Below are 15,296 nucleotides of genomic sequence, written 5' to 3' on the forward strand. Positions count from 1 at the left end.
TTTTCTTTTTCCAAATTAATTCGTGGTCTAAAAAATGTTCCAAAATTGAAAACAAAGTATATTCAAATAAATATTTTGAATTTTATAAAATGTTCATGGGTTTAAAAAATATTCATGAATTATAAAATGTTCATGAGTATAAAAATACTCATGACTTTCAAAAATATGAACCCACCAAGCGTGTCGTCGCGTGAACGTTTAACCGAAGCCTCGAGCACGCCCATAGTCATCGTGCCCAACCCATCCAACTTCGGCGCGCCCATGAGGGGCCTGGTTGCTCGTTGCAGCAAGATGAGCACCATCCACGGCAACGGCACTGGTGTCGCATACACTAGGTCCGCCTTCAAGGGTGCCCCGCCTACGAGACGAGGTTAACGTCGCGGCGACAAATGGTTGTTGCGAGATGCAGAGGAGAAGATGGTCGTCTATGGAGAGGTTGTGGTGGCTGCTAACTGGGTGGTTGTGGGATGTAGATGGGAAGATGGCCATGAGGTTATCACGGCTACCAAGCTTTTTCTCGATGCAGTAGCGACGACCATCGATGAAGAGGGTGGAGGATCTGGCTGCTAACTCGAGTATATAGTGTATAAAGTGGAAAAGCTAGGTCATCTGTGACAGATATTGTGACCGTATCTCAATGTCCGTCGTGAAGGGGTCTAAAAATTCGGGCTTATTTGCGTCTTGCTCATCGGTGATGGTTAACATGACGGATCAGGGGAAACCGTCATCGACTATGATGAATTGCCAAAACGTCATCAGAAATTCGTCATGGATTACATATTGTAGTGTGCCACTAGATTCCCATTTATTTGTTAGACAAGTGTACCATGTTAGTTGGTCACTTATAAATATCTTTATGGATTTCTTATTTATTTGTTATAAAGAAAAACGGTTAAGTTTAGATATATTGCATAATGTGAAGTTCTGAACCATATGTCCAAACAAATAGGGTATTGATGTCAACATATTATACTATGTACTCACGTAGTGTAGCTATCTCCTACACGAACACATATATTCATGATATCTCCTACATGTATACAAAGCGACGGAGATAAGCGGTGAGATTTGGAGAGAAGGGGAAGAAGATATGTGAGCGATGGGGAGGGGATCTGACCTTCTGGTCCGGTGATGATGAGAGGCAAGGCCTGGATCGAGTGGCGGCGGCAAGGCTGGCCCGGATCGAGTGGCGACGACAGCACCAGTTGAGAGGTGTGGAGTGAAAAGAGTTAGGAAATGGCGAGAGTTTTTTTTCGAAGGGGTAGATAGTGAGTGGACTGTTGATGGCGTGCGCCAACAGTAGCAATGTGTAGCCCACAAAAAAAATCATGAAACATCTACGGTGTGACATAAAATGCAACGCCAACAATAAGCACATAACAATGTCATTCTAAATATGATCACGTGAGCACAATTTCAGAAAATAATGCACCATTAAAATATATGGGTTGCCATTTCTTCGGTAACGATTGTTGGCATTTGTTGTTACTTTAACAATGCTCGTGATCCAATTAACAAGACAATCCTCAATGCAGGATTTTCATCTCGTATTCTCGTCGTTGGTGCGGCGCCGACACTCTTGACGCGGCAATGCTCGAATTGCTACTTTTGTTCTCTATGCCTAGACAATCTCAGAAGTGCGGCGCATCACGTGACCGAGTGCGGTTCATGCTGTCAGCTGATGCTTCGATGTTTTTCTTTTTTCTGAAATAAGGTGAAAGATTTGTCATTTTTATTAATTAAAGAAAAGAGATTTGCCTAATTGATTAAAAAAAATCGTACGAAAACATAGATACAACCCCACAAAACGTCGAGGACATGGCAACTTCGATCCGGCGGACCATTGCTGACTGGCTTGGTGGTCGGTCGAACAAGTCAGTGTGCAGAAAACGTGCTCAATCGGCGGTGATCATTACCGTGTGTCAGGTGGATTTGGCGCCAACTGAACGCGCCCATTTTTTCAAACAAGTCAGGAGCGTTGGGAGCTGGTGGTGGCTTTTCATCGTCGGCGGGGTCTCTTTTTCACTTCTTTTTGGTATTTTTTTAAGATGATGAACGCGTTCTCCTGGCTAGCTACCCATGTACACTTGCAGTCTTGCCCCTCTTCTTAATCGAAAGCACAGTTTTATATAGCATTGTTTATATGTTGAGCGAGGCAAAGTAAACTGATGTTGACCACTAGGCAGCAGCCGGCCATGAAAAACAGCGTACGCCCTCCGTTCCTAAATATAAATCTTTAAAAAGGTTTCATTAGTGGACTATATAGGGATGTATATAGACATACTTTAAAGTGTAGATTCAATCATTTTGCTTCGTATGTACACTACTAGTGAAATATCTTAAAAGACTTATATTTAGAAACAGAGGGAGTAGTATATAAAGGAGCGAGCTCGATACACGCAGTCGAACACACAACACGTAATACGTACTCTTGCTTTGCTACGAGAGAAGCAGCAGCAAAAACTAAGATGGGTATGCTGCCGAGAGTTAGCGGCCTCTTTGTGAGCTTCTTCTTCTTCTCATGCTCGGTTGCTTCCCCTGATGGCTTCTTGCATTGCCTACGGGCCAAGAGTGTACCCAGCGAGCTGGTGTACACGCAGAGCTCCAGCAACTTCACCGACGTGCTGGCCTCCTCCATCAGGAACGGCAAGTTCTTCACCAACGCCACGGTGAGGCCGCTCTGCATCATCACGCCCGGCCCCGGCGACGCCTCCCACGTCCAGGCCGCCGTGCTCTGCGGCCGCCGGCAGGGCGTGCGCCTCCGCGTGCGTAGCGGCGGGCATGACTACGAGGGCCTGTCGTACCGGTCGTCGGCGCGGCCTTCCGAGGTGTTCGCGGTGGTCGACCTCGGCGCCAACCTCCGGGCCGTGCGCGTCAACCGGTACGACTCCACGGCCTGGGTCGACTCGGGCGCCACCATCGGAGAGCTGTACTACGCCGTCGCCAAGAACGAGTCCCGGCTCGCGTTCCCGGCCGGCGAGTGCTCGACCATTGGCGTGGGTGGGCACTTGAGCGGCGGCGGCATCGGGATGATGATGCGCAAGCACGGCCTCTCCGCCGACAAGGTACTCGACGCCAAGCTGGTCAACGCCGACGGCGAGCTCCTGGACAGGGCCGGCATGGGGGAGGACCTCTTCTGGGCCATCCGGGGAGGCGGCGGCGGCAACTTCGGCATCGTGCTCTCGTGGAAGGTCCAGCTCGTGCAGGTCCCGTCCACGGTGGTGGCGTTCAACATCGCCAAGACGGTCGCGCAGGGCGCCGTGGAGATCCTCACCAGATGGCAGGACGTCGCACCGTGTCTACCCAACGACATAACCCTAAGGGTGATCGTGCGGGGGCAGCAGGCCATGTTCCAGGCCCTGTACCTCGGCGGTTGCGTCCCGCTGGTGGCGATGATGGCCGACCAGTTCCCGGAGCTGGGCATGACGAGCACCGACTGCCAACCGATGACCTGGCTGCAGTCGGCGGCCACGCCGTTCCTGAGCTTCGGCACAAACGGCACGCTGGAGGAGGCCCTCCTCGACAGGAGCACCAGCCTGAGCAGGTCCAACAAGATCAAGTCGGACTACGTCCGGCGCGCCATCTCCAAGGCCGCGTGGGAGGACATCTTCCCCTGGTTCACCAAGCCCGGCGCCGGGTTCGTCCTGCTGGAGCCCCACGGCGGGTTCATGGGCAGCGTCCCCGCCGCCGCGACGCCGTACCCGCACCGGAACGGCGTGCTGTACGTCATGCAGTACCTGGTGGGCTGGCAGCAGGGCGACGACGGCACGGCGGCGACGGCCTGGATCGAGGGCCTGTACGAGCTGATGGGGCAGCACGTGAGCAAGAAGCCGAGGCGGGCGTACGTCAACTTCCGGGACCTGGGCATCGGGGAGAACGACGACGCCGGCACGTTCGAGGGCGGCGAGGCGTGGGGCGAGAGCTACTTCGTGGGCAACTACCGGAGGCTCGCGGCGGTGAAGGCGGCCGTGGATCCCACCAACTACTTCAGGAACGAGCAGAGCATCCCGCCGTTGCGTTGAAGATGAGACGAGGTCGGCCGGCCGGCATGCAGAGCTGACTCCATGAATCAATCCTTGGTCCTGCATGGGCTACTGACTACTGGTCGAGATCAGTTTACTTTCATTCTTGCTGAATAAACAATGATGTACCATCGAGTTGTATTTTCTGTCAACGTTCTCGTCGTGACAGATGGCGGCTGTTGGACACAGTTTACTTTCCTGTATGAACAATAGTACTATACTCCCTCCATTCCACAATGCAATGCATTCTTTTTTTCAATATCTAAATTTAATCATATATTTAATCAAAAAGATTGATTGTGATGTAAGCAAAAATTATACCACTGAAATCATATTTTTGATACGAATTCAGTGTTATAATATTTGCTCCCACTGCAGTCGGTTTTGTTGGTTTAATTCATGATCAAATTTAGATCACCCAAAACGGAGACGCAACTGTGCATTTGTTCGATTACTCGGAAGCGCCCTTACGTTGTATGTGAGCATATGTAGCGTGGTTTTCTTCTTATATTTTTCTAAAGACATCTGAGTCTTTTTTTTATTTTCCACCAAGTCAAAAGTTACGCATCTCAGCGGGTGTCGTACTTCTTTACAATTGAATGCTTATAACTCATTTATTCCCTCAGTTTCTATTTTTTTGTTTTTTAAATTTTTTACTATGAACTACATACGGATGTATATAAACAAAATTTAGAGTGTAAGTTCATTTACTTTGCTCCGTATGTAATCTATAGTTGAATATTTAAAAAGATACTAGTACAAATGTCCGTGCGTTGCACCGGGCAAGAAAAAATACTGGACCTCCTTGTTATACCATTATGCGGCATTAATTGTAATAAATATGTGTAATAATGATAAATGTTTTCTTTTAAAACATTAGATACTGCTTACATAAAAAATGGATGAATTTTTTTTATAATAGTTATAATTTTTATTTGATTTTTAAATTTCTTGTAAAAGATAAATTGGTAATCATTTTTTTTCAAAAGGATCTTTTTATTGTGGGGTAATGATGTTTTGTTTTTTGATGGGTAATGGCATTTGTGTGTACAACATATTTCCATAAATATTTTTTGAATAATATTTTCTTATTGTTTTTTGCACAACTTGCTTCATGTGCCATTATGCATCATTTTTTATATGTATTTTTAATAATTGTTGATGATAAGGTTAAATGTTAAATTATTTTAAAAAATTGATGTATGCATAAAAATTGTAATACTTTCTAAGCAGTATTGGTTTTATGAATTTTCAACTTTTGTTTGAAAAGGAACCTTTTTTAAATAAATTTTTTTCTTTAACATTTTATGAATTTTAGGGTCAGATCGTATATGACGTGACAGATAGGGAAAGCTTCAACAATGTCAAGCAGTGGTTGAGTGAGATTTATAGGTATGCCAGTGATAGTGTGTGCAAACTTCTAGTCGGTAACAAATGTGATCAAGTGTTTTTATAAACTGTAAGTTGCTTTGGTCGGGCTATATCCAATGAATTATGAGAAGCCCTTTCAAACTACCACCAGAGATGCCATCCAACAGCTAGCCAATAGCGGGGGATCTTTTTTCAGAAATAGCATGCACGTCCTGTTTGAGCAAATAGAAGTTAGTACGACAAAACAATCAATCTTGAAAAAAGAATTTGTTATTACGAAATCTTCCAAATTGTACTATATTTACCAGATTTAAATTGGATTTTCCTGATACAATTGATGAATTCAAGTACACCGGCAGGACAAGATCAAGTGTTTTTGTAAACTGTAATTTGCTTTGGTCTGGCTATCTAGACTGAAATTAGTTATCTGATCTTAGTTTAACCCGTGCACTTTGCATGGGATATGCTGCGCCTTTTGAAGGCTGGTTAATATGTCTCAGCATCAGTTTTCTGAACTTCTGATTACTGATGTTGGATTTTTGTAATGTACAGAGGCTATGTCGTTTAGTGAGGATGATGAGGTAAGACTTTTTGCTTTGCTCCTGGATGGTTGATAGATACTTGTATGTCAGCATTCTATTCTTCATGGCGCCGGGAAGATTAGTGAAGCAGTTATCTGCTTATGCAGTCAATTGACATTAAGGTACAGAAAGCTCTGGATTGCCCATGTGTGGCTGATTTGAAAACTGGACCTTGTGGCAGTGGATTCGTTGATGCATTTTCCTGCTTCCTGAGGAGCACAGAAGTAGAGAAGGTTGTATTTTTATTTCAAGGTGCTCTCACACAGGCGTTGTTTTATATTTTCTGTTGAATGCATACCATCAGGTTTTAATGAATATTCATCTTATATGCTTATCGCCTGATTATGTGATGACAGGGAGATGGAGAAGGCGCAGGGATTGTGGGATGAGATAAAAATAACAAATGGAAATTCAGAAAGGAGATCAAAACATATAACATTGGAAGGTTAGATTCAATTTAACATGTGGCTGCATGCATCTATCGATGCAGAGGCCGGGGCTCAGCTTCCATTTCTAAAAAAAGATTCAATTTAACCTCTTGTACCTCATGTTGCATGTGTGAATTAAGGAGTAGCAAGCACAGGAGTAGCAAAATTCAGACATGCCAGAAAACCAAGGCACAAATTACACAGAACTATGGAGCTAAAATACAACTATTTAGATCAAGCCACTCTTAAAAAAGACAACATAGTTCAATAAGTCATGAACATAAATACTGCAGAATTTAGACGCCACTTACATACTGTAAATTCAGTTAGCAACAAGACAGACATATTGCACTTAGATTTCAAGGAAAAATATGACTACTGCACACTGTAAATCATGAACATGTGGAGACTGGGCATTTCTTGTTTTCAGCTTGCACAATCCTGCAGCGATGAGAAACATTTCTTCAACAAGACAGGCAGTGAAAGGCGGTATGTTCATCGCCGTAGTCAGTGTTCTGTCAGTAGGCAAAACCACGCAGCAGGCCAGAGAAGCCAGGCGTTTTGGTGTGATGTGTGTATGTAAAGTGATTAAGTAATAGCACCCTCGCACTCTTTACCTTGTTTTAAACGAATTTGCTTCTGTCATTCAAATGATTTTATGGAAATTTCAGAGGACTGTATTCTTTAGGAATTTTCTTCTAGGTTTGGTTGTTTGATTTCGGAGTCCGTATCTTGCCGTTGGTTTTTTTATTTTGGCCAAAGAAGGCGGTGAGTGGATTTGAGGGTGAGCTAGTGATATGCACATTTTTGTTTGTTCCTTATCTATTGCATAATAACTAAAACAAACCATCCTTTGGTTTGAGGCAGCATAGGATGAACTGTATGCATCACAGAGAACACCCTATCAGACCATCGTCCACTTAAGTATTACTGTGAATGATGGACTAATTGCACATAATTAGCTCACAAAAAGCAAGATGCAGCAATGGGAGTAAATTTGTATCGCTTCACATACAGCAAGCGAAACTGAAATGAGTAAGGGGACCAAATTTAGTAGGCTGAACAGATGAAACAAAGATGGAGCCTACTTTTTGAGTATCTACAAATCTTATCTATCATGTACAAAATAGCCAAAATAAATAAGGAGAAAATGATCTGAAAGAACTATTCCTTCTTAGTTTTTTTCTATGGTGCAATCAAACAAAGACAAATTCGTGTTTATCTATGAATGGCATTGCGCCCCTGAACTATCAGACATGGAGCTAGGGGACAGAAAAATCAAACAGTGGTCCGTGTGATACATACCGCAGCCACGTGCATGATGAAGCCTCCTACGAACGGGTCGAAGCTCGCCGTCTGCACTGCTGGTGAGGCTGGTGTAGATGGCCACGGGCAACGGCCCGACGCCGTGCTGCCGCGCCCGAGCCCAGGAAGGCGGCCTCCATCCTCCATCCCCCGAGCGCCTCCACGGCCGCGCGTGGCTCCGCCTGTTCCGTCTCCACGCGCCCGCTCCGCCGGACCGCTGCACACCACCGCTCGCGTGTACCTCGCCGCCATCGACCGGATCCAGCCCTTCGCCCCCAGAACCTGCCCCTCGCCGCGGATCTTGTCCGCCTCGGACCGCTGCACCAGATCCCGTCGTTTCCTTGCATCGCGTGGAGCCGTTGCTGCGTTGACTTGGCTGTATCACCGTGCTCTGTGCCTCCTCGACCCCGTCTCCTCGCTTGCGCCCCCCCCCCCTCAGCGTCGCCTCTCCAAGGACAAACCCACGCCGGAGCTCCCCAAGCTCCCTCGCCTGCTCGCGGGAAGCCAACCGGCCGGCGGCGACACATGGCAGCGCGTGCCCGGTGGTGAAGGACGGGAACGGATAAGGCATGGCGCGAGTGGTGATTGCGAGGGGGTTTACGTAAAAACGAAACGCTTTTAACTTACAAAAGGATTGCGGGTTGATTACCTGAAACGACAGGGACCTTTTTGCGAAAATGCCACGACGGACGACCAGAAACCCTATTTGCTTTATTATTAGGGAGAGATAAGTATTTAGGAACGGAGGGAACAGATGAGATACTATAATTTCATTTAAATTCAATTTTTTTAGGGAATCATTTAAATTCTAATGACATCGCTACATATGCTCACATGCAACGTAGGCCGAATCAGACTTAATCTTTTTTTATGGGCCAAACATGTTGAGTTGTTGTCCAATTTAGATGCGATAAACATGATTGTTGTCCCGGCCCATTTTTGTCCTTTCTTTATGGCCAAACATGTTGGGTTGTTGTCCAATTTTGTTTATGGGCTTGTACCTGTTGGGCAATTTCATGCGTGAGCTTAGGATTCATAACTTTGAGACTCATAATCTGGACTATCCTATTTAACACTCTATACGTCAAACTGTCAGGCAAACGCACATGTGGACAGACGAGGGATTTTACTTGGGCTGGCCCGTTAACATATTTCAGTGATACCGGTTTTGGGAACCATTTTCAGTCGATTTTTACCTATTTGGGGAAACTTTTAGAAGGTTTCTGAACCTTTTTTCGTATTCTTTTCTATTTATTCTTTTCTGTTTTCTTTTTACTTTTTGTTTCCTTTTAAAAAATGTTCTGATTTTCAAAAAATGTTATTCAAATTCGATAAATATTTTATCTTACAATTTGTTTTCTTCATTTTCAAAAAATGTTTTCGAATTTCAAAAATGGCTAGCTATTTCCAAAAATTGTTCTTCAAATTCGAAAAATGTTTTTATTTTATAAAAATATGTTCTGGATTTTCAGAAAAATTCTCGATTTTTAGAAAATGTTTTTAAAATTCTTAATACAATTTTCTTTTTATAAAAAATGTTTTGGATTTTTAAAAAACATCCAGGATTTTCAAAAAAAGGTGTAATAATTTAATAAAGTTTTTGAAAAATCGTGCTTCCGAATTTGTTCACAATTTCTCAAAATAGTTCTTCAGATTCAAAAAATATTCATGCTTTAAAATTTTGTTCCTGCTTTCAAATTTTTTCTCCATTTTAAAAAATGTTCAAAGTTTTCACACTTCCAAATTTGTTCCGGGTTTTTCAACATTTTGCTCTGTCATGATTTAAAAATTTGTTCGCGCTTGCAAATTTGTTCAGAATACTTCAGAATTGTTGTTGGTTTCAAAATTTCTTCTCAAGGTTCAAAAAATGTCGTGCTTCGAAAAAAGATTTGTGCTTCCAAATTTGTTTGTTTTTTTCAAAATTGTTCTCAAGATTCAAGAAATGTTAGTGCTTTAAAAAATTGTTCGCGCCTCCAAAATTAGTCAGAATTTTCATAATTGTTCTTGGTTTTAAAATTTCTTCTCATGATTCAAAAAAGTTCTTGCTTTAAAATTATTTTGTGCTTTCAAATTTGTTTGAGGTTTTTTAAAATTGTTTTGTGTTTCAAAATTTTGTTCTCAAGATTCAAAAAATGATCATGCTTTAAAAAATTGTTCGCGCTTCCAAATTTGCTCTTGATTTTTCAAAAAAAATCTCGATTTCAATTTTTTTTTTCGAGATTCAATAACTATTTGTTCTTTAAAAATTTGTTAGTGCTTTTAAATTTGTTCTCCATTTTAAAAAATGTTCATGTTTTCAAAAAATGATTGAGAAATTTAACTTTAGTTCTTTTTTGTAAAAATGACAAAAGGAAAAAAAGAAAAACGAACCAAAAAATAAAAAACAAAAGGAAATAAGCGGCAAAGGAAAAAATAAACAAAAAAAAAGAGCACATTGCAAGGGCCGTTACCTCCTTCATCCATCGAGCCATCCTCAGGTCAGATACTGCGCATCCACCTTGCCAAGCCTCTCTGCCATCGACGTCACCATGACACCAGACATCATCATCCTCCTGGATGAGTCCAACGCCACCCATCAGACGCCGAGTCTCCACTACGCCACACCATCGAGATCCGCCGTCATCGATGTGTAGGATGAAGCACCACTGCACCACCTACCGGCGCCCAGCCACCAAGTCGTCCACATGTTCTTCCAACCCATGAATGTATCCAAAGATGATGCCTCCACAGGGGTGACGACAAAGACGTTGCCATCATTCGATCCAAGATGCCCTTCAATGCCTCCAACGAGGGCTACGACGCCCACGAATGCTACTGTTAGTGGTAGCCTCCTCCAGATCTAAGGTTTCCCTCGAAAACAATGGAGCAAGGGACGCCCCCACTACCGCCTTCAACGAGGAAAATGACACCCAGGGGCACCGTCGATGATGGTGGCATCCTCACCTAGTTTAGCAGCTAGGCCACCATCTCCTCCTCCACTTGATCCACTGCCGGGAAGCCACAGCGAGGCAACACCCACCAACGAGACCCCTTTGGACCGATGATGAAGACAACCAAAGATAGAGGACGTCACATCGCTGCGTGACCGGCGCCATAACTACACACACGTCGTTCCGAGGCGCCCGCTCAAGACCCACCGTCATAGCCACGCCTCCAAGCCAGGACGGAGGGATGCCCCGTCGCCGCCATCATCCCCTTACACGGGCTTTGCCCAACTGGGATTCGACGGCGGCGGGAGGGGAGGTAGAGGGGAGGGGAGGCGGACGGGAGGCGGAGGAGATCTGTAGGGATCTGGAGGTGAGGCGGAGGAGATCGAGAGCCTCTTCTTACATATATGATTAACAGGAAACTAGGGTTACCTTGTGCATATTGGAGTTAATATGCATACAATTTCAAACACTTTGACTTGCTAAAACAAGCATGTGCTTGAATCATTGTTGCAGCATGTAAAGAATTAGACCGACTGACCAAATCATGTTTTTGTATCATGTTAAACATGGATGATACATATATGATTTGTTGGTTGTTTATTTACCCTCTCCGTACCTCACCACTCATATATTGCATATGCTGAGCCACATATTATGCAAGTGCTGCATATGCTGAGCTACATATTCATCACCAAGTCGCATATCATGCTGGCTCTTGTAGGTTTGCAACTGCAACTGTCATGTGGCCTGACTATTTGTTTATCTCTGCTGCTCTTGACTGATCACTGGTTGCGTAACTAGTGGTCTGAAAAATACAAGTCCTTCACGTTGCTGCTACTACTAGTTGGAACCATGGTCACTTGTGCACCTGTCCTGATTCTGAAGGGCTTGTTTGATTAATCCCTTCCATAAAAGGATCGGAGTGGATTGAAGGGGATTAAGGTGAATTTTGATTTGCAAAGAATTTAATCCCTTTCAATCCCCCTCCAAACCCTTTTAAATTTTGAGAAATCAAACAAGGCCGAAGGCGGATTTTGTGAGGCTGATTTTTAGCTCTCTGTTTTGATTAGTGCTCACGCAGTTACGACCTCTACTGAATTATATTACCTCCATCCCGAATTACTCGGATGCATCTGTTTATCTTTACAAGTAGGGACTTGTAAATATTTATCAATTTGGGTTCAGCAGATGTGTGCAAGAAGAGGAGATGGAGCACCATGTTGCTTGCTTGGTTGGAAAGGTGGGTGAAAGGCCATTGTTTATCACATGGCATTATATGGCTAACCCCTGCCTCACAAACCTAATTAGAAGTACTGTAATGTCATTAACTACTGATTGGCCTGTTTGACTAGTAATTAAAGGTACATGACCCGAGGAAGGCATGTGCAGTGCATTCATTGAGGCAAGTACAAATATAAGTCCAACATGCCTACAATGCATCCAACACACGGCCCTCCCAAGTCGTCACACATGTGCAACTCCATGTTCCCTGATAAAGAAATGCAAACCGGCGGCAAAGAAGAAGAAACTGGTTTGCACGGACCGACAACGGATGGGTTCAGTGCAACGGTTTCCGGTATCGGTATCATTGGCAGGCAACTCCATATGCAGCGAGTCTTCAGAGTATTTTTCTAATGAATTTACCTTTTATGCGGAACATGGTATAATTAATGAGAGGATGTCTTCCACTTATACCTCAGCTGAAATGGATAGCTGAAAAAAGCGTACCCTACTGATTTGGTTAACATACACATTGGGTCGCTTTAATGCATAACGGGGAAGACGATATTTCACTCTATGCATTTTAAAACTGAACAAAAAAAAATGTTGGAAATATGTCCTAGAGGCAATAATAAATTAGTTATTATTATAATTTCTTGTTCATAATAATCGTTTATTATTCATGCTAGAATTGTATTGATTGGAAACTAAAATACATGTGTGGATACATAGACAACACACTGTCCCTAATGAGCATCTAGTTGACTAGTTTATTGATCAAAGATGATCAATGTTTCCTGTCCATAGGCAAGTGTTGTCACTTGATAACGGGATCGCATCATTAAGAGAATCATGTGATGAACAAGACCCAAATTATATACGTAGCATATTTATCGTGTCATTTTATTGCTATTGTTTTCTACGTGTCAAGTATTTGTTCCTATGACCATGAGATCATATAACTCACTGGCACCGGAGGAATACCTTTTGTGTATCAAACATCACAACGTAATTGGATGACTATAAAGGTGTTCTACAGGTATCTCCGAAGGTGTCCGTTGAGTTAGTATGGATCAAGACTGGGATTTGTCACTCCGTGTGACAGAGAGGTATCTCGGGGCCCACTCGGTAATACAACATCACACACAAGCCTTGCAAGCAATGTGACTAAGTGTAAGTCACGGGATCTTGTATTACGGAACGAATAAAGAGACTTGTCGGTAACGAGATTGAAATAGGTATGCGGATACCGACGATCAAATCTCGGGCAAGCAACATACCGAAGGACAAAGGGAATGACATACGGGATTATATGAATCCTTGACACTGAGGTTCAACCGATAAGATCTTTGGAGAATATGTAGGATCCAATACGGGCATCCAGGTCCGCTATTAGATATTGATCGAGGAGTACCTCGGGGCATGTCTACATAGTTCTCGAACCCGCAGGGTCTGCACACTTAAGGTTCGATGATGTTTCGGTATAGTTGAGTTATAGGTGTTGGTAACCGAAAGTTTTTCGGAGTTCCGGATGAGATTCAGGACGTCATGGGGAGCTCCGGAATGGTCCGGGGATAAAGATTAATATACAGGAAGTCCTGTTTTGGTCACTGGAAAAGTTTTGGGCTCATCGGTAGTGTACTGGGAGTGCTGGGAGGGGTGCCGGGGACCATCGAGAGGGGTGTCACGCCCCAAGAGGTCTCATGGGCTATGAGAAAAGATAAACTAGCCCCTAGTGGGCTGGAATAAGTTCCCACTAAGGCCCATAAGGTTTGAGAAGGAAAAAACACAAGGTGAAAAGAGTTTCCAAGTGGGAAATTGGAATCCTATTCCAAATAGGATTGGAGTAGGACTCCTCCACCTCCAATTCCGGCCAAACCTTGAGGTTTTGAGGCTGCCTCCTCCCCTCCCTTCTATATATAGTGGTGATTTAGGGCTGATTTTAGACAACTTTTTGCCACATGCAACTCAGATCTAGACACCATAGTTCTTCCTGTAGATCGTATTTCTGCGCAGCTCGGGTGGAGCCCTGCAGGATTAGATCGTCACCACCATCGGAGCACCGTCACGCTGCCGGAGAACTCTTCTACCTCTTCGCCCCCTCTTGCTGGATCAAGAAGGTGGAGATCGTCATTGAGTTGTACGTGTGCTGAACGCGGAGGTGCCGTCCGTTCGGCACTAGATCGGAACGGATCATGAGACGGATCGCGAGACGGATCGTGGGACGGATCGCGGGACGCTTCGTGAGACGGTTCGTGGGGCGGTTCGAGGGACGTGAAGACTTTACACTACATCAACCTCGTTTCTTAACGCTTCCTGTTGTGCGATCTACAAGGATACATAGATCAAAATCTTCTCTCGTAGATGGACATCACCATGATAGGTCTTCGTGTGCGTAATTTTTTTTGTTTTCCATGCAACGTTCCCCAATAAAAACATACCAAGAATAAACCGAACTGAACCATTTTAATGGTTTTTATGGTTTATGGTTTTGGTAATTTTTGTACATTTTTAAACTTTGGTTTTTATGGTATATACCGAAAAACTGAATGGTTAACTGAGTAAAACAAAATAAAAATTATATTTATATACCTTGAGGCGAGTAACCATATAAGTAGTCCTTTTTCGTACAGGATCCTGATTTCGTGTTAATCACATCCTTTTTTCTTGTAATGTAGTCATGTTTCTCTTCAAAAAAATACTAAGTACGTCCATAACCATAGAAATCATGCATGAATATACACTTGCATATAGCTATGCACTCTTTCTATAAAAAGGTATATGTTTTGAGTCATAAATTTGTAAACTATTACATGTTCTGCTAAAAAAAACTATTACGTGTCATTTTCAAATTTGCGTCAACTTTGGTTTTTATAGTATATACGGAAACCGTACCGAAATAATTTGATATATAGCGAAATAGAACCGTATCTTAATTTCATATTGTATTTACTGAAGTATCAATACCATACAAACCTGAAAATTGTATAAACCGAATAAATCAAACACACAGAGTGAACGATATTGACTGCTCGTCATGTTCTAAACCAAGTTTTAACAAAGAACAAAAAGACAATAAATTAATTTGCGTAATGGGAGAAGAAATTGTTAAAACTCTAGTAGGGCATCTTCTAGGCGACGAGCAAACCTCCTGCAACCGTTCGGACCGTGCTGTCCGGACAACGGAAGCCAATAAACACGGTCCTATTATCCGTCCACGGAGCGGTCCGGATGTGACTTCTCCCGCAAACAGGAGAGAAAGTACTAGTAGAAAAATGGCTAGCCACAACTCTTATTTGTGGCGCGCCATTTCTGACCAACACTAGCACTAATTTTTTCAAGTAGCGATGTCGTTGGACATATTTGAACGCCATAACTATTTTCTTAGTGCTGGCGTTGCAAATTAGGCCCGACATTGCACATTAGGCTCATTGGGTC

The 15,296-nt window shown here is 43.4% G+C and overlaps 1 protein-coding gene across 1 annotated transcript; it reads left to right on the forward strand.

Moving 5' to 3' along the window:
* The first annotated feature begins 2,415 nt into the window (after window positions 1-2,415).
* On the forward strand, window positions 2,416-4,313 carry LOC123447465 (berberine bridge enzyme-like Cyn d 4). Its single transcript, XM_045124070.1, has one exon. It carries the CDS (start codon window positions 2,469-2,471, stop codon window positions 4,020-4,022), a length of 1,554 nt encoding a protein of 517 aa, XP_044980005.1. The 5' UTR covers window positions 2,416-2,468; the 3' UTR covers window positions 4,023-4,313.
* The last annotated feature ends 10,983 nt before the right edge of the window (window positions 4,314-15,296 follow it).

This window comes from Hordeum vulgare, chromosome 4H (genome assembly GCF_904849725.1).
Source record: "Hordeum vulgare subsp. vulgare chromosome 4H, MorexV3_pseudomolecules_assembly, whole genome shotgun sequence".
NCBI lineage: Eukaryota > Viridiplantae > Streptophyta > Magnoliopsida > Poales > Poaceae > Hordeum > Hordeum vulgare.

What these genes read in the sequence shown, in the direction of transcription:
- LOC123447465 (XM_045124070.1), top strand. Translation starts at nt 2,469, where the DNA reads ATGGGTATGCTGCCGAGAGTTAGCGGCCTCTTTGTGAGCTTCTTCTTC.